Source organism: Prinia subflava, chromosome 10 (genome assembly GCF_021018805.1).
Source record: "Prinia subflava isolate CZ2003 ecotype Zambia chromosome 10, Cam_Psub_1.2, whole genome shotgun sequence".
Classification (NCBI taxonomy): Eukaryota; Metazoa; Chordata; class Aves; order Passeriformes; family Cisticolidae; genus Prinia; species Prinia subflava.
The window spans coordinates 15532609-15556881 of NC_086256.1; the positions used below are offsets into that span (position 1 = coordinate 15532609).

The following is a 24273-nucleotide window of genomic DNA, read 5'->3' on the forward strand; positions in this document are numbered from 1 at the left end:
AGGCATCATGTTGTGTTTGTTTTCATTAACTCCTCCCCAGTGGGCTTATATATTTGTGTTTCCTTGTTTACATGATTGTAATGTCCCTAGGGGGATACACACACTACCCCTAAGGTTAGGGGCAAGTTATTGGAGGGCAAGTACCTCCCTCTGATGCAGAATTTGTCCTGTCTCTTTGTTCTGCCAGAGATGTAAATCTCTCTGGAAATGTTAGACATAAGTCCCTTTAAACATGTGGTTTCTTTCAGCAAGCAGTTTTCCGACTGCGCTTTTTCAATTGCTGGGCCAGAAGTTTGTGTTTCCAATTGTCACTCTCTGAGACGCTTTTCCATTGTTAATGCAGTCCCAGGCGCTCTACAGCCTGGTGTCTTTGTAGTCGTTCCACGTTCCCCGCGTGTTGAGGTCCAGATCTTTCCATCACAATTTGTGCTGTCATCCTCCCTTCCTCCCGCAGCCGCCCGCCCGCGAGGGGACAGCGCCTCGCGGTTCCCCCGCCCGCCGCTGCTTCCCACGGCACCGACCGCGCTCCGAGCGGGCCACGAGCAGCCCCGGCCCGGCCCGTCCGTGCCGCGGCCGCGCCCCCGGCCGGGGATGCCGCGGGCGCGCCCGGAGGTGGCGACTCCCAGTACCGCACGTTACCGGCGGCTGCGGGCAGCGGGCGGAGCGGGGCCGTCCCGCCCACCGCCGCCGGGCCCGCGGGGCTGCCGGGCACGGCCCAGCCGGCGCCCCCCGGCACCGCCGCGTGCGTCAGACCGGGGACGTGGCCCCGCGGGGGCGGAGCGGCGGCGGGCGGAGCGCGGCTGCGGGCGGCCTCCGGCCCGGCCCTGCTGAGCCCCGCACCGCGCCGCGGGATGTTCGCGCTCCCGCCCGGCCGCCGCCGCCCGTGACCCCGCGCCGCACGCCCGGCCGCGCACCAGGTAAGCGCCGCCGCGCCCGGTGCCGCGCCCGGTGCCGCTCCCGGGGCGCTCCGCCGCCCGCGCCGGGGACGGGGCATCGCCACGGGGCGGGGGCCCCGAGGGGCCGCGCGGGGACGGAGCCGCCCCGCTGGGCCCGGCGCTGCGCCCCCGCGGGGACGAGAGACCGGGCTCGGCCCGCCTCGCGGCTGCCGGGGACCCTCTTTGCCCGCCGGCGGCACCGGCGGTGCCGCCTCCGACCCCGGGCAGTGCCGGAGGAGCCAAACTTTGTCCGGGATCGCCGCCGGCTCCTCTCCCGCGGAGGGGCTCCGGGAAGCGGCCGCGGCAGCCTCCCACGCCCCGTCTATCCCGCCGCATCCCCTGCCGGGCGGGGCAGCCCCGGGGGTGCCACGGCGGTGGCCCGGAGCCAAGCGGGGCTTCCCGGGAGCGGGGCCGCCGAGGGGGCACTGCTGGGAAACAGTCGCCCTGGAGACGGGCGGCTTGGGAAAGCCTTTGGGGAACAGGGTTCCGGGAAAGCCCGTGGCCTTATTTTGCCCGAAAACAAGCCCCAGACCAGCCCACACTGCGGGCAGGATGCGAGCAGGACTGGGAGGCGGCGGTCCAGCCGCGCTGCCACCGCGCCCGGCGGTCCCTCCGCCGCCCTGCCCCGGGGCTGCGCAGCCTCTCCCAGCCTCGGAGGCTCTGGCGGGTCTCTGCCGGGAGGGGAGAGCAACCCGGCGGCTCTGCGAGTCTCCCGCGTCCACAGCTCGGTTTTTGAAGAGATTAAAAACAACAACAGCAACAAATCATCCCGATTTTAAATCGGTTTAAAACCAGCTCTGCCGTGTCGCAGAGTGATGGGCAGTTTCGCCCAAGTGCAGTTTGTCCAGTTCATTAGAAAGAGTTGACCACGCAAAATGAGAGGCTTATGAAAGACCACTGAATGTACCCTACCAGAATTTCATGAGGGTTAAAGTGTTTAAAAGTAAGGAATTTAATGCTCAGGTAAGTATGTTAGTTATGGTTTCTACCTTTTAATTTTTTTTTATTATTTTTGGAGTTAGTACTTCCTATGATGAGGCACTCATTATTAGCACCACTGTTTGAAGACAACCATGTAATATTTGCTCCCACAAAGCACTGAAGGTTTGAATGATGCTGTAAAAGATTGTACAGGCAGAAAAGTGCTTTGCAAGATAGTGGAGAGAAACATGACAACATTGGAAATAAATAAAAATTAAATCTCCCTTCCCAATTCAACCAATTAGGCATCTTGCTTCTCCCCCCCCTCACCCCCCCTCCTGCCCCCGGGTGTATTAGAACTGCTTTTACTTTTCTTTCTGGTATGATGAAAGCAGTGAGAGGGTAGGATTCCCCTGGGCTCACTCTTCTCCTGGAAAAACCTGTTTGCTGCTGTGGTGCAGATCAGCATGGAGAGCTGGGCTGAGCACAGTCCTGAGATGATCCCTAATTTTAACCTGGCCTTGCATTCCTGCTGTCTCACAAGTGCCCGTGTCCCAGGGCTGCCAGCAAGGCATGGCAACCTGGTGCTGAGCACCTGTGGTTTCTGAATCATTTCCTTTTCCAGTTACTTTTTGAGTTTGCTAAATTTGTGGCAGCCACACTGCTGTTTTCTTCCAGTCTGAATACTGACAGGCCCTGCTAGAGGTTTTGCCATGGCATGACGTTCTGTGTGTTTTGTTATTATTTATTTACTTTTGTAAGCAGTTTTAGAAATAAGCTTCCTGATGGAAAGGCTAAAAATCTATTTGTGTTGTATGCCCAGTATTGGAAAAGGCTAGTGCTGGATTTCAGTGAAAAATGAAATCAGAGACTGCTCAATTCTCCTTAGGAGTGCTCACTCAGTGCTTTGTGCTATCCTGCAGTGAGTTCCTGTCCCAGATCAGGCTGATTTCCTGCGGCAGCCTCATCCACTCGGTGTCTGGCTCCTGAGGCCCAGGAGAAGGAGCTGTGACCGGAGGGAGGGGGCAGCATCCGGGCCGGGCGGGCTGGAGCGCCCAGCAATGCTCAGGTGGCCTCAGCGCCGCAGGGACAGCACAGAGACCCGGAATAATGAACTGGGTCAGAGTGCTGGGAGGAGCAGTTCCCCCGATTGTCCGCTGACCTCAGCTGCGACTGGCTGAGGGGGGCCGTATTCACCGCCAGAAACCCAAGGCTTTTTAAGAGCTGCGGGAAGTAAAAAAAAAAAAAATCTGTTACCATCCAAACAATTCACAATAACAGGAGCTAGAGTTTAATTTTATAGCTTTTTCCTCTTTAAGGAAACCTAGTGGAAAGATGCTGTCCTCATTGTCAGAGTTCTGAAGGGCTATATAGTAAAGAAAACATTGGAAGTGAAACAATTGACCTCAGGAAAAAGAAACCTAAATACTTTACAACCTTACTTAATAAAGCAAAGAAGCCATTCTCCTTCCAAAATGATTTGTCAAAAGACTGTTAACAAGTGTTGGATTTCACATGCTCAACCTAATGGAAACTTTATTGTCTTCATCCTTGAACTGTGTAGCTAATGATTTTGTGCAACAAAACTGTGTTGCAAATTCAAGCTATAGTGCAGTGACTTTTGTTGGGTTTGTGTTTCTAGGACCTCTTTCTTGCTAGGAAGCCTCTTGGCCAGGTGTGAGTATGTCATTTGTTCCATTGCTTTTATTCATAACACAGGGCAGGCCCTTCTGCCTTCCCATCCTCGAGCAGGCAGAGTGTGTTAGAGCTGTCTTTCGACCTGTCAGACCCTAGATGAGCTTTCTGTCACTGTATTCATTTTACATTTTGGTGCCTGGCACATGCAGCTAATGAGATACAGTATAAAGTTTACAACTGTATCATTCAGAGAGTCATAGGTTTGGACCAGGATGAGGGTTTATTCGGAATGTTTTCAGTCCAGACTTTCTGTACAGCCACCTTCTCCCTTGAAGGTCTGATTTACAATCTAGTGTTTGATCTGGTTAGAGTTTTAAAAGGTAGGATAATGCCATGTATGTGCTTTGCACATTTCTCACTTGTTTGGGAGAATCCTGCCTTAAGATAAAGTTCATGATTTTCTTGATTTTAAAGTGAAACAGAGCCTCCCCTGAAGCACAGGATGGCACCGTCCTCCAGGTCAAGCTGCTAACGCCGTTGTTAAAACAAGTGAATAAAGTTCCACTGAATTTGAACCAGAACACATAAAAACATTTGGTTCTGTACCATAGTACTAAAAATCCATTTCTCTCTGTCAAAGTAAACCTTAACTTTTCCACTGACTTCCAGGTGAACAGCAATACAGCTTTTTATACCAGCTTCTGATGCTGGGTTAACCTCCAGTCTGCTGAAACTGGAGATGCTAGCTCACATCTCCCTTTGGTGGCAATAGTACAGAGTGACTTTTTATTAATGGAAATCCTAAATTCAACAACCCAGCAATAAGACTGCCAACATGCTGAGAACATTTCCAGTTTTATTTACTTATTACTGAAAGGAAGGTGGGAGTTTGGACTAATTGCTTGCTCTGGAGCATAAGGTGAAGCAGGGCACAGTCAAGCCCTGCCCAGAGCATGCAGCAGTGCAAGGTCCTGACACACGTGCCATTTACAGCAGAATGCAACAGCTCAGAAGTGCAGGTTGCTGTCAGAGGGTTTGGTGCTCTGAGCAGGGACCATTATAGATTACATTTTCCAGTTGATGTGAATGTTTGATGAGCTGTCTCAGGGATAGGTAGATTTTCAGCAGTGTTCACAGACAGTATTCTCGGAACAGCCCCTTTTTAAGTGTAATGTGACTAAAAAGAGTATTTGCTCTGTGCAGTCATTTAACTATAATGACATAATTTCAAAGACTTACACCTGCTATAGTGTTGTCAGAATCCCCCTCAGCAACTGCTTTTATCTCGCAGTTTAGGCTTGATGGAAACAGCCTTTTTTTCTGTTTTATGCAGCAGACTTTTTGGTGGAGTGAGGTTAGAGCTAATCCCTCATTAGTGGTCTATAGATGTACACTGTCCTGAAAAGGTCCAGTAGAGAAGGTAGTCCTGGTTTTCAGTTCATGATCTTTAAACATCATCCTATGTGAATATGAATTCTGATTCTGTAGTTACTAGTGTATCTCTTTGAGTGTGTGTAGGTCACATGCAATTTATGTGCTTGAATTTGTCTGTTTTAGTATTTCTTACTCTTTCAGGAATATGGGTGAGACCATGAGTTTGTTTTTATTGTCAGGGCTTTTTGTAACAAAGGATGATTTAGGGGAAGCAAATCCACCAGCTGCTTCAAGCTGAGCATACCTGTATGTTTATCAAGTGTTTTGGGATCCATGTTTTAGGAGACTGTCATGAAGTCTTAGAAAGCTCTTTCGTGTTGCATGCAAGTGGGAGCAAAAAAGATTCTTTATATGAAAAAGCCTCCCAAATCAAGAAAACAGGAATTCTTTAATGTTTTTGGCTCAGTCACTGCAAAAAATGTTTTTAACTAACTTGTCAGATGGCTGAGCTGCTTAAGACTCAGAATGGACCTTTTGTGCTTCCTGTCCCAATTAGGAATTAATTTTTAATTATATCAGCTGAACATTTTTAAATATGAGCACTTGTATTAGCCTCAGGCGCCTATTCTTTGATGATGAATGGCACTGATTCGTGTGATATTGTCTGTTCTGAGACATTTTAACAGCATTGTTCCAGTCTTCATACTTCATCTGAGTATGTTAAATAGTGTTTGTGGAAAACCTGGTATAACTTTGATTAAAACTTGATGTGATTTTATTTTCTCAATTGTTTAGATTTATTTCAGGAATACTAAAATATCACTTACTGGATAGTTACTTGCTTGGTGCTTTGGTTTGCTGTTAAAGGTTTGCACTCACATTAAAACCATTTTGCAGCTCTGGAAAGAGGGCAGGCATCTTGAATGATAGCCCTGATAAACAAAGAATGTTACTCCCAGAGCTGAAAAATGGTAAGTATTGCCTTTGAAGTAGTCTTTGACATGGAAATGTGTGGAGTGTACTTTCCTTTAGATTTGGAAAAATAGCTTAGCAAAGCCAAGTCTTCACACAGGCCCATATGCTTGGTATGGAAAGAACTATTGATTTCACTGAGACTGTATCTGGCAGAATCTTGCACTGAACATTTTTTTGTCTTTAGTCCAAGCAAATTGAAGTCAAGGAGCTGCTGACAATAGGAAGTCTTTTTGGTGTGTAATGCATGAAAAAGTGCTATGACTCATTTTGGACTAACAACAAGGGTATTGTCTGGGATTCATTGCCAAAGCAGCACTTACTGTATATGTAGATGGAAATTGCAACATATATTTTGAAATGCAGTTTCGTGAAGTTGCTTCCTCTTTATGTCCTGTATGTTTCCTCTGAGTTCTGGGTCTTTGAGCTTCCACTGCCACAGCAGATGGTATCAAGAGCAGAGCAAGGCATTCCCTGCCACCTCTGAATGCACCACGCTCCCTTCTCGCTATTAGGTAGATGGGCAGCTGAAACCTAATGTACACTGGATGCTTGCAGCGTGGGCCCCAGGAACTTGGAGGGAAAAGGGTGGGCTAGGTATTCAGCATGTTTCTGGAAGTTACACCCTTGCAGTTCTCTCCTGCACTAAATCCCCTGCTGGCGTCTTGCCCGCGGTTGTGGTCCTGCAGAGCCGTGGCTCTGGGGAAGCTGGGTTCTGGTGGTGATGTAATGGAACACAGCTTTGCAGTTGTTGGTTGGGACCTTCCTGGAGTTCAGGTGGCTCAGCCTAGCTGTCCTCAGTCAGTGCATCTGGAAATAAAACCCCTTCCCTACTCTGAACAGCTGTCACACAGGGACACACGTTTTTGTAGAACCACCAAACTGTAGGGACAATGTCTTCTGTGCTAATTGTATTTTGTCTGTTCCCCAGGCTGGCAAACTAATACCAACTGTGACATTTAATTTTTGGTAATGTGTGGTATGAAATCAAATTCCCTTCAGTGGCTTTTCAGGGGAGTTTTGACATGCTAACAGTTTGGATTCAGGCATTGCAGAAAACTGGAAAAAAGCAATATTATGATTTTGTAGTACTATTCTTTCATATTTCATATTTCCCACCGAAGGTACTAAAGGGAGTGGATACCCTTGTGTTTTGCAGCTGGAGAAGCGGTGGCATGGCGGGTTGATGTGGCGTGCACAGGCTGTCCATGGCCGTGTCCCCGTGGGGACTCCTGACTCACTCTCTGTTGTTCCCCCAGGTCACATTTCCTCACCAGCCTCAGCCACAAGGACGTGAATTTGTTTGAAAATACAGTAAACTCATGGACTGTTAAAAATAACTGTTTGGATGTAAATGGTTTGTTTTTAATGTCTTTCCAGTTCCTTTACGTGGGATTTATGTTTAAGAAACAGCATCATTTGTTTGTACTTCTTACTTCAGAGTGATGGCATTTCTTCCTGTGAAAATCTCCATTGCAGTCAACAAACAGAAAGGGAGCCATGTTTCAAACAGTGGCAACACAAGCCAGCGTTCAAAGTAGTTTTTCCAGGCAAAAAATTTATGCCTTTTTAAAAATTATTTTTTATATTGGATTTTATATTACAGGAAACACCAATGGCAATAAAACCTAGCAGGGAAACTGGTCTCCTGAAATGCTGCAAATACAAGAAGTAGCAGAGGTTTTATCGTATGTTGTATGGGAACTGAGCAAGCACCTACACATACCAAGGTGCTGGACATTTTGGTCAGTGCAAACATGTAGCAAAATAATTACCAAAACTGAATGTCAGGGTAGTTCAGACATTATTTCACTGCATGTACAATGTGTGTGAGAGTATGCAGATAAGAATGGAACATAAACCTTTTGGGAATTGGGAGTTACTAATTCCAGCCCTTATCATCATATTTCCCCTTTAGTCTAATCTCAGTTTCCCAGGCTTGCTGTCTTGTCCCTGCATCTACTTTTAGTCCTGTCCTGGTTAAGTGATGAAATGAAGCAGGTCCATTATCTGTCATCTGTGGTGCCAGCACGGGCAGTGCCAGGAGCTGTGAGGGGTTTCTAGGGCCATGCTGAAAATGATGTGTTCATCTGCTAAGATCAAAGGACACAAACCCACAGTTCCTAAAGGTTTATAAATTAGCCAGCTGTAGGCAGCTGTTCACACTGCAGTAAAAACTGTGCTCCCAATAGATAGATCAGATTTTGGGGCATGGGTGATCTGAAAAGTTTTAAATAAAAAGACCACAATTTTTGTAGGGCTCACATGCAGTTTGTTTTCTTAAGCTTGTTTCTAGAATGGTTTGAACAATTGCTGGCTAGATCTTTGTTCAAATTTTGTTTTAAATTATACAGGTTTTGCTTTATGGTTGTTTTGGGGGCCAAGTCCCACCTAAAAATACAAATTTAGCAAAATTATAATCGACAGAATATATGACAGATGATAGCACCAAGCCATTTTCATGCCAGGCTGTGTCTATCAGCTGTCTAGAGGAGACTGTTGCCCTAAGCCCTGGGGCTCTGCACAGAGCAGTGATTTTGTTTAAATATCCTCTTTGAGAATACATCACCATCAACCTGACTGAAAAACTCCCTTTCTTGTGCTTATTTAACTGTATTAGTGTGCAGTTCCAAAGCAGGTAAAATAGGAATGCAAAATTCTGCTTTTCAGTGCAGCCTCAGGCCCTGTGCTGAAAAGCACTCGAGCTTAACTTCACCTCCTGGCCCATGGCAGCCAAGGCCAAACAGCACAAAACACTTGAAAAGTGACTTTACAGTATTTCTGCAGAGTAACAAATGTTTACTACAATGAAGGATGGTGGGGTGGGGGTGTGCAATGCCTTGTCCTGTGTAAAAATCCACTGGTGTGCAGCCGCTGCACACGTGGCCCACAGCCCTTGGGCTCTGCTGAGTCCCTGCTGCCAGGTCACAAGTTTGTTTTGTGTTAAATATGAGCTGTGCTCTGTTACTTTAATGAAGATGAATGTGCAATAAATCATGTATGGGAACCTACCCAGAGACCTTCTTGCAGTGCTATTCCCGAAAGGCATTTCATAATTTATCCTAACATGCAGGATGTTTAAAACAGCCAGGAGAGCAGGATTGGCCTAGCATTTTCTCCTTTCAGTAGGTGTGAAAGACCAAGCAGTGCCAGTCTGAATTGGCTCTTGAGGCCATCTGAGCTTTGACCCTTTGTTATGCTCAGCTGGGCTGAAGTTGTGGTCCTGCAGCCTCTAGCCCACGGGTCCTCATGCCAAGAAGAAAGCTCCTTCCCTAGTGGGGATCAGGGCTGTGTTCCACCATTTTGGGCTTGACTGAACTCTGTGCCACTCTTGGGAGATGGTGATGCTGATCTTGCATCTGAGGAGGATTGATGGGATGTCAGGAAAATGAGGTGAAATGTCAGCTGGATAATCAATTAAATATCTTTCCTAGTCAGTTTAAGAAATCCCACCAACTTTTTGTGCTTCCCAGCTGTCAGTATCACTATTTCTTTCTCCTCCAGCTATGTTCTGTCTCCTTTTTCCTTCTGGTGTATAATTCATACCCTGCCCTTGCCAAACCAGCAGTTTCTGGGTGATAGTTGCCTGTCTGATATCTAAGGGCCCAGATTCTGGTGCACAGCTTTGGGTACTCCCCCAAAACAAGCAATGGATTACACTGATTGCTTCAACACATGCAACGTGATTGAGTAACCCCTAGTGGGAGGACAAAATAGCAAAGGGCTTGGCTGCTGGTGAACAACACCTGTAGCATGGCAAACACAGCTCTGGCTAGTCCTGGTCCCCTGCCTGAGCACAGAAAGCAGCAGTGACTCCACTTCTCTGTCACCTGAGCGTCAGCAGGCATGGGGACAGGCTCTTGGGCTTTGCTGGGCAGGGAGGCATGGCCAGGGCTCAGGGTGGCTGCTGTCTGCGGGTGGCACCGAGCAGTGCCTGGGGAAGAGCAGAGCAGCTCTCCTGGCAGCACGGCCAGGGCAGGCCAGAGGAACTGCTGGGAGCTCTGTCTCGGTGAGGAGCACACGCTGTCACACCTGCCTGTGTGAGAGAGGGCAGAGCCTCGCAGTTATTCCCTTTGGTTTGCTCACTGTGCTGTTTTAATTGCCGTGTCTCTGCAGGCTGTGCCTCAAGAGCTGAGGTGGGGCAGTGGGAGCGGCAGGCGCTGTCCGCTGGTGGTGGAGCACTCCCCAGCAGCATCACCCTTTACTCCTCCTGAGGGCTGCTGCCAATCCATGCAGTTACACTCCACGAAATGAATGAAGTGACTCTCTGAGAATACACTTAAAAATAGCAACCATCACCTAGCAAGGGATGCACGCCAAAAGCAGCTTTGTTCAGGGTTGTAGCAGAGGGGCAGTTTTCTGATCAATGTTTTTGCCTTGTGAAGAGTCTCTCAAGACACAAGATGAATGCAGCTTAATAGGAGGTGTGACAATTTCCATGTCCCGTGTGTTTGCCTGTCTGGCACGGCGTGTCCAGGCTCTGACTGGGGTCCCCTGTGTGCTGCTGCAAGGCGGGGCACAGCACAGCGGGGCCGTGCCGAGCTCAGTGCCTACCTGTGAAGCACTAAGCCAAGGCCAGGCCCGTCCCCAGGGCTTTGTGGCCGTGCTGTGACATGGGCAGTGCCAGCCGGGGCACGCTGGTCCCTTGGGCTGCTGTGGCTGGTGGCGGTCAGGCTGGTGGCACTCGAAGGCCCGGGCTGCCTGCCCGAGCCGCCCCTAGAGCTGGCGGTGGGCAGAAGTTCATGGATTGATTTCTTTGTGTTGTCACGCGGAGTGCCCGGTGCCTCGGTTCCTCTCAGCCGCACTGGCAAGAGCCATCGTCGCTGCCAGGCTGTCCTCACTGCTCTCCTTTATTCCCTGTGATACAAACCAACTGCTGAGGGGCTGGTTTGCTCCATCGTGTGGCGTTTCACAATCAGCCTTTCATTCAGTCTCTTGATTTATTAAGTCTGATTTGGTTCCAATACTTTTGTCTCAGACTTGGATCTATTTATTCTCCTTAGCTCTTTTAGGTCACATTAATTTGTTGTGTCTCGCCCCTGATCTCCTATGCAATAGCTGATTCCTGTAGTTGGGTTTTCTGATGGCGTAGATGGATGGATGTACCTGGATTCAAGTATTTAATCTTATTATGACATATTCATTTTCACTTACCAAGTTCTCTATGTTTCTTAGAAATCTTGAAATTTTAAAATTTTAAAATAAGAATCACTACTGATTTCTCTCCCCTCCAGTGTTTTTGTGGGGTTTTGTTTGTTTGGGGATTTTTTGTTACTGTTTCTTTTTCCTGTTTGATTTTTTTAATAATTTTTTTTTATTTAATCTGTCAAACCCACAGGTTTGTTCTACAACACTGCTTAACAGCCAGTACAACTGTTTTTTAATCCAAGTTCCTTTTTATCTCCTTCTGGTAGCTGAATATCAGATGATTTATCTCATGTACTGATTTATTTTCCCTAGGGTCTGAGGATTATTAAAAATGCAAGAGAAAAAAAAGAACAAGTTCTGGTTTTAATTGAAAAAGAATATCCAATATCTAGAACTCTAGTATTTACTGAAGTAGGTTACAGTAATATTTTACAGTAAGTCAGATGCCACATTTTGGCTACAGTTTACTGTCAAATTAAATAAAATTTTGAATTTGAGTGAATGCAAATTAGTAATGCAGTCTTAGTTTTCACCAGCTGAAATGTTGAACTTCTTGTCTTTTATCTCCTTGTTACAAGGAGAGACAAGGAACTACAGTGTATGGTGTGCTGTCCCAGAGATGGTGTGCTAGAATAAATGGTGTGTTGTGACTTGGACAGCAGTGTGACTTTTTAGCATCCCTTGATTTGTTCAAATTGATGATTGATTGAACCATTTTATTTGTGCAGACCTGGTTTGTGTGTGATTATACATGAGTCAGGCAGTGGTGCACCTTTGGGTGTAGCAGTGGGGAAGAGCTGGACTTTGGATGTGGCCAGAAGGGATTTTTCAGGATTGCTCTGAGCCAGGTGAATCTGCTGTGTCTTTTCTGAGGTCTGGGTTTCTGCTGATAGATGTCCTTTCCATCCCTGGAGAAGCCAGAATGGAAAAAAAAGCTCGAGGGAAGTGGGAGGCAAATGAAAAGTGACTTGGTGTCATTTTGTTCTGTGTGCAGATGTCAGCAGTGCTGGTTAGCCTAGGCTGCTCTGCAATTCTTTCCAGCATTTTCCTTGATTCCTAATACAGCAAGGGAGAGCCAGTAGGGTTCTACCACTGAGTGCTGGCAAATGGCTTTCCTACTTTGTCACATTCAATTGCCATTTTAAGTTTCTCGCAAATGTCCTTTCTTTCCAAAGCTAAAAAATATCATTTGTCAGTAGATATTGTTGGTTTTTTACTGTTATTTTATGTGCAGTACTACTGTCGTCATTCAGTAACGCTTGTTTTCTCTCTTTAACAATACAGGAAAAGCTTAGTGGCAGACAGGTTTTGATGCCTGGTGTTTGCCTGCAAACCTCCCAGCCCCAGAGATGGTTTCTAGGATGGCTCAGAGGGGCTTTCTGTGTGCAGCTCTCCCTCTGCCTGGCCCGTGAATCGGGTAACAGTGTGGGCACTCTGCTAATGAGGAGTCACGCTATGCAAACAGCCTCTGGAGGGAACAAGGGATCAGGGCAGCATGGGTTTGTGGTATCAGAACCCATCTGCCTTCATCTAAATTCCCCACACATCACTTAGGAGAAATAAAGCAAGTATATGATACAACAAAGACCCCTAAAAATACATAGTGAATGAGAGTTATAAAAAACAACAGCCAAAGGATTTTTTTGGTCTGAAAGCTGTCCCTGCACAGTAATTTGCAAGATAGTTTCCAGTCCCATCTGCTGTCAGGCACAGCCCCTGATTTGGTGTTGCTGCCTTTCATAACACTGTGGCTCAGATCAGACTTGCTTGGGTGTCTAGCCAGTGACTGCTGGGTCTCCACATGTTTCTGTGCATGTGAGCACTTGCATTTTGTCAAGATCCTCTGCTGCAGGAAACCTAATTCTATCTTTACCTGACACTCAAATTGTTTATCCTTTTGAAAAAAGACCTTACAAATAGGATTTCTAGAGGCTGTGTCATCAGAATATGAAAAAGCACTCCTAAGCCTTTATTGCAGGGGTGGGAAGAAAATGTGATTTTAAAGCAATCGTTGATAGGTATTCTTGGGTGTACTGGTGGCATTCCAGTCCGCCAGCTGGCCTCAAAACATAAGCCAGCAGTAGTATATGTATTATAAAACTTAGAGCAGGACTGTTGCATGGCAACTGCTTAGCTACCATTTGTATTAGTGGATTCCTTTGAGAATTTTCTAACTTTTTCAATGCTTGATTGAGAGAAAAAAAAAAAAAAGCTTACCAGCAGCTACTCAGTCACCTGCATTTATGTGGTAATGAAAAAGAGAAGGGTAATTCCTTACCAATAGCAGTGAAATGCATATGGGAATGGAAGAGAGATTGTGCATTGTGTTCTTCAGCTCAGGTGCCGCTGGGAGCTGCCAGCAGAGGTTTAGCTGAAGGAGTGCTGGGCATGTACTTAAAGCTGCAGGGGGCACTTGTAATTGATGAGATCCACTTTTCTACCAGTATTTATAAAAGAAAAGGGAAATGCAACAAAGGTTAGTCCCAGCAGCCACCCCAGCTTTTCTCTGCTGTAGTGGTATATCTTCCCTGATATGTCTGCTAACATTTGCAGAGAAGCACACAGAAAGCAGAATTGTGGTTCCTGGCCACCTGCCATTTGATAACAAATGCTGCATTCCTCCACTAGCACTGCAGCAATTCAGGCCTGTTGGCAAGGGTTCTGCCAAGCCTCTGACCTGGCTGTGTGAAGGCAGGCTTGCATTGCCATTGTTTTCACTGATGGTCTATTAATTTGAAAGTGCCATGGAGGACAGCCTGCCTTCCTCTTGGGGATTGCCAGCTGTGCAAGAGGTGTGCATGGTTCCATCTGGCATTGTAGCCTGTGTCCTGGGGACAGACTTGAGAAGGACGGGAGGCTGAGAGAGCAATCTCCCATCTGGCCAAGTAGTGCTTAAAGCATCATGAAAGGGTTGCAAGAGGAGAAGGGGCAAGGACCAGAAGTTTTTATGCTGCTCAGCTGCAAAGCCCCAGCCTAGCTACTACCACAGGTTCATTTACAGATTTCACCTCATGCCTTTGGGGACTACAGTGCCTCCTGAGGATCAGATGGGCAGGCAGAGACAGAGCAGTCCCTGAGAAGGTGCCAAAGTGAGCATCCTTCCTCATGTGTGTGGCTGGTTAGTGGAGGTCAGCTCTTAATCCTTAGGATGGCTGTACACTTGCAATGAATTGCAGCCATTAGGGCTTGAATCATTCCCTTCCTGTTCCCTGGCTCTGAATGAACTGAATCCCCTAAGGTCCTGGGCAGCCTCTCAGCAAGAGTGTGCTTACCACTAAGCCTGCCCAGAAATGGATGTCACCAAACCCACATTAATGGGTCCCAGTGTGCAGCTGAATCAGGATTATAGACTTCCAGTGTTACTTTGATATGAACTGATTGTGGTGAGCATTTATGATGTTAGTTAATGGACAAATTTTGTTAATTGCCCTTGGGAGTATTTTTGTTACATTCCCATCTGAATTCATCCTTCCACTGTAACTTGCTAAGGAGTTTCAGTACTGGTTTGATCTCAGGGATTCAGCTACACAATATGCTGTAGGCTCTTGTGTCACTTGCTTTGCCTGTACATGCTCATGTGTTACATGATTTTTCAGAGGACATGATGATGTAATCCTACACATCTGAGGTGAAGATAAAGCCCTTGATCTGGCTGTAGTTTTGGGTACCTAAAACACTTTAGGAACTTGCATTCAAAACACAGTAGATTTAAAATTGCAGTGAGTATGCGCAAAAATATTCCAAAGCATTCCTGAAACCACTATGAATAAAATGGAAGTGAATGAAACATGGTAGCTGAAAAGGTATGTGAAGTTTGAATGCAGGACAAGCACTTCAGGCAGACCTTTGAGATCAAGGCTGATGTGTATGATGCTGAACATCTCTATCCACAGAATGGGCTGGTTTTCAAGGACGCAGGCAGCCTCACTGACCCATCACAGAGGGATTTGCCTGCCAGCAGGGATGGGATTGCAGGCTCTCCCTTCCTCCCTTCCGGGAGCTGTACAGTGACAGCACGAGCATCCCACTCCTGAGGCGGGCTGTCAGTAGCTGGGAACTTCCATGCCACACGCTGGGAGTTCATTCCCACGGAGGTTCTTCCCTTGCCCAGTGTGCGGGGTCCGAGGCAGGACGCTGAGCTGTCCTTGCTGTTTTGCAGGACGATGATCCCCGTGACCGAGTTCCGGCAGTTCTCGGAGCAGCAGCCGGCGTTCCGCGTGCTGAAGCCCTGGTGGGATGTGTTCACCGACTACCTCTCGGTGGCCATGCTGATGATCGGAGTGTTCGGCTGCACCCTGCAGGTAAATCTGGGCGCAGAGCGTGGGCACTGCTCTCAGGCTGCTGAAAGAGCACCACCAGTGAGCAAGGGCCTTGGAAGGATGGTGCCCCATCTTTTATCTCTTGGGCTCAGCATGAACAAAGCAAAAATGTGCTGGTCCTGGGATTAAAGCTGCAACATTAAAGTAGCAACATCAAATAACACAGACCAGACTTTTAGCAGTTGTGGATCAGCAGAGTTGCACTAGAGTCAGTGGAACTGTGCCAACTGAGATAAGAGCTGTTGGTTTGGCTGGTGTCTGAATCACTGTTTTCACCTCAGTTTGGCATAACAAAACAGATTATCAACTTCAGTTCTTATCTGTTACATTTTGCTGTTTGAAAGTTTAAAAAATGGAATTTTGTAGTTCCTGTTTTTCTTTATTTGGCAAATGTTAATATTGTTTCTGTCTTTGTGCTTTAAAGAGATTTGAAATCAATGTGCTGATTTTATTAACAACACCCACAGCTAATATTATGTCTCTTCCATTCCCAAATGTCTCTGAGGATGCTTACACATAAACAATTGACATTACTGTCAGTCACTGTTAGTTACATTTTGCTGGAGAGCCAAAAGCAGAAAAGAAATGAAAAATACTCTTTGGGATGACTCTACAAAAATACAAAGTTACAGTACGGGTTCGAACATGGATCACGTTTCTTGGCATGACTTTGAAGTGGAGCTAAAGGGACACATTGACAGAGCTCTGATTTCAGAGGAATTTGCTCCCTTTTGTGGCCTAGGATTTAGATATACTATGTCTCAAATTTCACGTGAAATGTAGTTTTGCCTGTATTCTCCATTCTCAAGTATTTTCAGTTGATACAACACTCATGTTTAAAAATCTTTTTATATAGAACTGAATTTTGCATTAGTAGATGTTTTCTTAACCACACAAAGTAAATCATCTGTTATAGCTGTTAGCTGTTTTAAGTTTACCTGCTTGATTGGAGGAAGCACACTGAAAAATAATGTGTGTAAATACTGAAATAATAGACAAATTGTTTTTATTCCAACTTTTTGTGAGATATACAAAGCAGGACATAACTAAGGGTGCATATCACAGCAGCAGACAGTTTACAGACATAGATTAACTACAGAAGTTTTTGATGTGTCAACAGTTATGGCACTGATACTGTTCAAAACATGGTCTTATCTGAGCATCTACCAGGGTGGATCATCAAGGATCATCTGATTTTGGTAGCTCTTGTTGCATACCTTATATTTAGTGTCAACAACCATGATGTCAAAGAGTACATCTACACTGCACACACATTCTTGGTCTGGGCTAATCCCAATTAGTCATTCAGGACAAGTAAGAGAGCTCCTTGGTTTATCACATGGATTAGCATTTTAAGTTCAGATCTGTAGGGAGCCTTGCATTGAACTCATAACTATCATCCCAAATTAAACCAAAGGTGATTGGTCCTTAAAAGCACTCTGACCTCAGTTTGTCAACATGGATGACCATCCCACATTAGGAAGACTTGGTGTTTTTTTTACAGACAGAATCAAGAACAGAGCTAGATTTTTTTCCCCAGGTGTGTAGTCCATCCTACAGAAACCCCCACAGAGAGGGAATTTGGACAAGGGCATGTAGTGATAAGGAGTTAGGGCTTTTAGCTGCAAGAGGGTAGGTTCAGATTAAATATTAGGAAGAAATTCTTCACTGTGAGGATGTTGAGGCAGTGAAACAGGTTGAAGTTCCCAGAAAAATTGTGAATTGTCCCATCCTTGGAATTGTCTGAGCCAGGCTGGATGGGGCTCTGAGCAACGTTGTCTAGTGGAAGGTGTCCCTGCCCATGGCAAAGTGTTGGAAGTAGATGATCTTTAAGGTCCCTTCCAACCCAGATCATTCTATGATTCTCTGAGGAGTCTATGGATATGTTTAATAAACTAAACAAAATTTATCTCCCTGCACAAACAAATGCCATCAAAGAACTGTCCTTATCTGTCTTTATTAAGACTGAAGATTATAGATCTGCTCACATTAACTTTGTCAGCCATTTTTGGTGTGATAAGATATCACAATGGGAGAGTACAGCCACATGAATGCAGTTGTGCTGCTGTCAAGCCTAAGCTATCTCTGAACAGCCAGGGTGTAAGAGTCTGTCTCTGGAGAGAGCAGAGCAGAGCATAGCAGGAGATCCCTGGTCTTTTCTGGAAGCATTCCCCACATTTCTCCTTTTTCTGGATTGTCTCAATGCCCTCTTATTCAAATTACAGAAGGCTAACCATAGCTAGAAAGGGGTGGCCTAGTTCCTGGCATATAGAACAAGAGCCTTGTTGAGAATAATAATAGCACAGCCTGTGGGGCCAAGCTGCAGGCTGTGTGGAGGAATGCCTGGCAGCTGGAGGTACTCCAAGGACAGCTACCCATCGGTGCTGCCACCATTGTTTGTCCATCAGTTCAGAAGATATCTTTTTGTGTGTTCCAGGTCATGCAAGACAAGATAATATGCCTTCCAAAGCGTGTCCAGCCTTGCCAGAACCAGTCTAATAGTTCAAATGTGTACAACACAATACCAGATACCACCGCCCTTCCACCACTGAAGCCATCCACCCCTCCAGCTACGGTTGAAATGAAAGGACTCAAGACTGATCTGGACCTTCAGCAATACAGCTTTATAAATCAGGTGTGCTATGAACGGGCTCTGCACTGGTATGCCAAGTACTTCCCTTACCTTGTCCTTATACACACACTGGTCTTCATGCTGTGTAGTAACTTTTGGTTCAAATTCCCTGGATCGAGCTCCAAAATTGAACACTTCATTTCAATACTTGGGAAATGTTTTGATTCTCCCTGGACAACGAGAGCTTTATCTGAGGTGTCAGGGGAAGACTCTGAAGAGAAGGATAACAGGAAGAACAACATTAACAAGTCTAATACTACTCAGCCAAGCACTGAAGGCACTTTGGTCAAGACACAGTCTTTAAAATCAATCCCTGAGAAGTTAGTAGTGGATAAGGGAACACCTGGGGCATTAGATAAAAAAGAAGGTGAACAGGCCAAAGCACTGTTTGAAAAGGTGAAGAAATTTAGACTGCATGTTGAGGAGGGTGATATACTCTATGTCATGTACGTTCGCCAGACTGTACTTAAGGTAATTAAATTCCTTATTATTATTGCTTACAACACAGCACTTGTCTCAGAAGTTAATTTTACAGTAGTCTGTAACGTTGATATTGAAGACATGACAGGATACAAGAATTTTTGCTGCAATCACACGATGGCACATCTGTTCTCTAAACTTTCTTACTGCTACCTGTGCTTTGTAAGCATCTATGGGCTGACATGCCTTTACACACTGTACTGGTTGTTCTACCGTTCGCTGAAGGAATATTCTTTTGAGTACGTTCGGCAAGAGACGGGAATTGATGACATCCCAGACGTCAAGAATGACTTTGCTTTTATGCTTCATATGATCGATCAGTATGATCCTCTCTACTCCAAGCGCTTTGCTGTCTTCCTGTCTGAAGTCAGCGAAAATAAGCTGAAACAGCTGAACCTAAACAATGAGTGGACTGCAGATAAACTGCGACAGAGGCTACAGACAAACTCCCACAGCCATTTGGAGCTACAGCTTTTCATGCTTTCTGGACTACCAGACACAGTGTTTGAAATTACTGAGCTGCAGTCTTTAAAACTTGAAATAATTAATAATGTAATGATACCAGCAACCATTGCACAGTTGGACAATCTCCAGGAGCTCTCACTGCACCAGTGCTCCGTGAAGATCCACAGTGCCGCCTTGGCTTTTCTGAAGGAGAATCTCAAGATCTTGAGTGTCAAGTTTGATGACATCAGAGAACTTCCACATTGGATGTATGGCCTCAGAAATTTGGAAGAGCTCTATTTAATTGGCTCCCTAAGTCACGATATTTCTAAAAACATTACACTGGAGTCTTTTCGGGAGCTTAAAAGCCTAAAAGTTCTTCACATAAAAAGTAATTTGTCCAAAATCCCACAATCTGCAGTTGACGTTTCAAGTCACCTGCAAAAATTGTGTATTCATAATGATGGCACTAAGTTAGTGATGCTCAACAACCTGAAGAAGATGGTCAACCTGACACAGCTGGAATTGGTTCACTGTGATTTGGAGCGCATCCCGCATGCAGTCTTCAGCCTTCTCAGTCTTCAGGAATTGGATCTAAAGGAGAACAACCTCAAATCCATTGAAGAAATAGTAAGTTTTCAACATCTGCGAAAACTGACAATTCTAAAGCTGTGGTACAACAGTATAACCTACATCCCAGAGCATATAAAGAAGCTCACTAGTCTAGAGCGGCTTTCCTTCAGCCACAATAAAATAGAGGTTCTTCCGTCCCACCTGTTCCTATGCAACAAAATCAGATATTTGGATTTGTCTTACAATGACATTCGCTTTATCCCACCTGAAATAGGAGTTCTGCAGAGTTTACAATACTTTTCCATTACTTGCAACAAAGTGGAGAGTGTGCCAGATGAACTATACTTTTGCAAAAAACTTAAGACGTTGAAAATTGGGAAAAATAACTTGTCAGTCCTTTCACCTAAAATTGGTAATTTGACACTGCTCTCCTACTTGGATATTAAAGGCAATCACTTTGAAATCCTCCCACCTGAGCTTGGCGAGTGTAGAGCTCTGAAAAGGACTGGTTTCACTGTAGAGGACAACTTGTTTGAAACTTTGCCTTCTGATGTCAGGGAGCAAATGAAAGCTGAATAACTTCTTACTCAGTTTTACAGAAATAACACTTCTACCAAAACGCTCTAGAGAATGCTCCAAATATGCATTTAATTTGTCGTTATTTTTTCTTTTTCAAATCCATTCTGTACAAACAAATTTGGAGTAAGGAGTACATATATTTTTAAATAAAAATTTCTCATATTTTTTCACTGTTTTAAGATATTTTTAAGTTTGTTTTGCCCTCAGAACAAGGGCATCTGTAACTTAATTTTTACTGGTGAAAGTAAATGATTTTGTCTGCTGGTTTTTCTTTCCATTTTCTAATCCCTCCAGGGAAACTGTGTTTAAGATGTATGCTTTGGGTTGCATAGTTTGTAATAGATGATTGTATTGTCTTCCTAGTTATTGTTAATCCCTTAGGACATGGTCTTCAACAGGTGGTGCTGCAGGTGTTGAATGCCTTTGTTTCCTCTTTTCTTCAGTGGCAGTAGAAGGTGTTCAACATCTAACAAGATCAAATCTAGGCTGACAATCCCTTTCTACTTACAACAGGGTTTTCTCAGATGGTCAAAGCAAGTAGAAAAGGTTCTTTATGTATTTAACAGGTGAGAGGGAGCATGCAGGACTCCTTCAGGGCCTGTTGGCAATTCAGTCTGGCTGCCCGTTCACACACTGCCCTGAGCAGGAGGCACTCACTGCTATTTCCTCTCTGGTGCAGGAAGAGTAAGGTCACAGTTCATCACAGGAATCGGGACCAAAGTGACTCATGTTGAAGGTTTTCCTAAAAGTGCAGAGGGATGTGGCTGCCCATTTCCTGCTAACTTGAGTGGAAGGGGTGCCATGAACTTGCTGTATTGGAAATGTCAACTCAACAAGATGAAATGCCATCTTGAATAACCCCATCCTCCGTTAAACACTAATGCTGCAAGACAGAATGCTGCCCTCTGCCCCCTCAGCCCACTTCCCCACCAAATTGCTTGGCACCTTCTAGGAATGGGATCTAGAAAAAGGGCAGTCATACTTGGTTTGTAAAGCTCCTGAAAAGGAAATAGCCTCTAATAAGCTCCTTGATTTAGCTTGGGTAGCATAAAACCAAGCTTGGCACAGGAACATTTGCAGATTTGCAAAAATGAGATTAAATGAATACAGTAATTTCTCACAAGTCTCAGCCTACCCAGCATACCCAAGGACAGTGATGAAGGCTATGTTTTCACCTCCCAGAGAGGAATTAAACTGAAAATCCTACAGTTGGAAGTTTGCTTTTTAAAATAATGTAATCTCCGATGATTGTGCATCAGGTTGGGAACTTTATCCTCTGAAGCCATGTTCAGCTGTTTACTTAATCCAGCCATTTGATTTCTTTTAGTCAGGTTTTAAAGGGATATGCTGCTCACAAGCTAATTTAAGCAAATCAAAATTAGTAAAATATTTTGCTGGGAGGAGATCTCTTCATCGTATCCAACAACACATATTTGAATCAGATGCAGGCACTCAATAAAAGTTTCACAAGAATATCTAGGAATAAGTCCTTATTTCTCTAAGAGGCAATGCTGTTCAGAAATTGCAGAGGATGAATTGCTGATTGTTTAAATTTATGTAAAATATTTGACAGTTTGTCAAATTGGTTGCTCTTAAATGTTTTCTAACTGCCATTGTGTGTTTTGAGCTGCAGTTAATCTGAGTTCTTGAGCTTGGTACGAAAGCGAACAGTTGGTTTAAGAGTATGATTTATAAAGGTGTGGAGACAAACTACAATGAGAACTTGCTCATTCATCCAGGGTGTGCTATGCAATTTGGTGTGAGTTTGCCACAGTACCAGGTCAGACTTATTTTTTGCATTTGGCTATGTTCTGGAGAAGATCCATGTGATTAATCAAAAATGGGTCAGGCATGAAGGAATCAAATTAAGCTTTTTTAAAGGGGTTTGATTTAGTTCTATTGAAGACCTATAATTGATGTAGCTATTGCAAGAGCTACCCTTACTCATGTGTGGAATGCACTTACTGGAACAGCTTGGCAGTATATATATTCTAAATGTATTTCACTTTGATGTAATGTGAGGAAGAGAAACATTTCATTGCTCATATTAACCTAATTATGTAAACCAAAGTGCTGTTGTCCCCGATGAATGTAAACTGTTTGAAATGTCCAGGTAATTGGTGGAGCTGTATAGTTCTCTTACTTAGATTTTAAATATGGGATTGCATTTAAAGTTTTTTTTAAAGTCTTTATATTCCTAGATGTAGTATTTTAAATCCCTAATTTATTTTGTGTCTAACGTTGTTTCATGTGTAGTTTGTGGTCTGGTTTCTGAATGGAAGTTATGCACACCTCATAACTGAAGATTGGAGATGTGTTCTATGCCATTTTTGTAAATACATCACCTAGGGGATGTGGGGTTTTGTTTGATACCGATTATATTTATACCAGTGCAACCCCTCATGTGGACACAGTTACATGAGTATAAAGTGCCTTGTGCTGGCATATCTTTATTCACTTTGCTAGGAATAAACTATACCGGTCTAAGCACTTTCACACTAATAACTGTATCTTCTCCAAGGGTTTGGTGAGCTGAGACAGCTTCATCAGTCTGACAGCTCACTGTCACCAAAAAGGGGCAGCTCCCTCCCCCTCCCCTGCTCCCTGTTCCTGCCAACACGTTCCAGCTGCTTCTCGTGTACCTTTACAGGTCTGGTGCTGGTCTGAACCCTCCACAGGACAAATCAACTTTTTAAGCCAGCAGAAAACTATGCCAGTCTAAAAAGGGGACTAATTTTCTGCTGGATCAGCTCTCTAAAGGATTGGATGGACACTAGGATGGGAGTAACAAGGGGACAGGACTGTAGCTGGGTCTGTACAAGGTGAAGGCAGGGCAAGTCCCTTTGGAGATGCTAGGTCAGTTCATCATCTTGCCGAGCCATGTGCTAGGAGAACTGTGCTGTTTTATGAATAGCAGGGTTAGACAGCTTGGCTTTTGTGAGTAGACAACCCTCAGGCTCACAGTGGATGATAAAATATCACCTTACTGTTAATTTCTTAATGAAACAAACTCAGGTAGCTGCACTGTTGACTTTTCTAAACTTCTTACTGTCTACTCGGGTGTATTTTCCAAACCCATATTACAGCAACTTAGAAATGAGTCAGCTGAGGGAAGATTGTTTCCTAATGCTCTGTAACATCCAGGAAAATATGTAAAAGTGCCATATTTACTCAGTGAATCATGTACTGCTCATATGTATATTCACATGCGATTCATACTAGACTTTTCTGTGACCAATAGTATTTGACTTAGAATGGATGGACATTTTGTGGACAATACTTCAGCATGGTTTGTATATATACAAAGAGTTTATATAACTACTTATATTAATCAGGTGCCTAACAAGTATGACAGTTCCAGAATTTAAGCAAGGCATTTTTTTCATTATTGCTCAAAAATAATAAAATTTTCCTTGGTAACACAATTAGAGATGACAAAGATTGCATCAAAAGTAAGAAGACAACCTTCATATAGTACATTGAGCCCGACAAGCAAATCTACTTTGTGATCAAAATCTGGAGATGTGCATCTCCCCCTTTGGTAAAATTAGAATGGATATTTGTGCTGACCTCGTGCATCCAGCCAGCCCAACAACTTTTGCAAATTCTGATTGGAAAGCGCCTGCTCCAAGTCTTATATCACTTTTCTGGCACGCCAGTAATTCATGTGCTTAAGTGGTAACGAGTCCTGTAGGAATGCCAAGAAAAAACTTTGAAATTTGACCAAGTGGACAAACTTAATTCTGTAGCAAGAATCTTAATATGATAATAGACTTGCATAGTGTTACATTGCAATATAGTACACCCAGAAAAAAACAGAAATAAAATGCTCTTTTGTAATAATGACCAGTCAGACTGCAGTGTGATTATTTGCTTGGGAAACACTTTGTTTCTGGGTTACCTAAAGATCAAACATTACCATCTTTTGGGTTTGGTCCCTTGGGAGGGAAATCAAGAAAATATGCTTTAAAAAACATCGTTATACTTGACAGGATTTACAGCTGCATGGTCTCACTTCCTGTGCACCTCCTTCCATTGCCTGACTCCAACAGCCAGCAAAATGGGCAGGAAAAAAAGCCATTCCCACTGGAGCAACCCCCTGCTCTGGTTTCTGTGCTCTGCCAGGGCTTGGAGGGGTATTCTGGGAGCCCTGCCAGCCTGCAGCCAGGGGTGTGAGGGCTCCCTCCTCCCCCCTGTCCTGTGCCTGCACTGCCAGGGAAATGGTGCTGTTAGTCCTTGCATCTGACATACTCCCTAT

At 44.8% G+C, this 24273-nt stretch overlaps 1 protein-coding gene across 1 annotated transcript; it reads left to right on the plus strand.

The window, feature by feature from the left end:
• The first annotated feature begins 759 nt into the window (after window positions 1–759).
• Window positions 760–23865, plus strand: LRRC8C (leucine rich repeat containing 8 VRAC subunit C). The gene is made up of 3 exons (XM_063407470.1): window positions 760–917; window positions 15148–15289; window positions 17745–23865. Exons 2-3 carry the CDS (start codon window positions 15152–15154, stop codon window positions 20013–20015), a joined length of 2409 nt encoding a protein of 802 aa, XP_063263540.1. The 5' UTR covers window positions 760–917; window positions 15148–15151; the 3' UTR covers window positions 20016–23865.
• The last annotated feature ends 408 nt before the right edge of the window (window positions 23866–24273 follow it).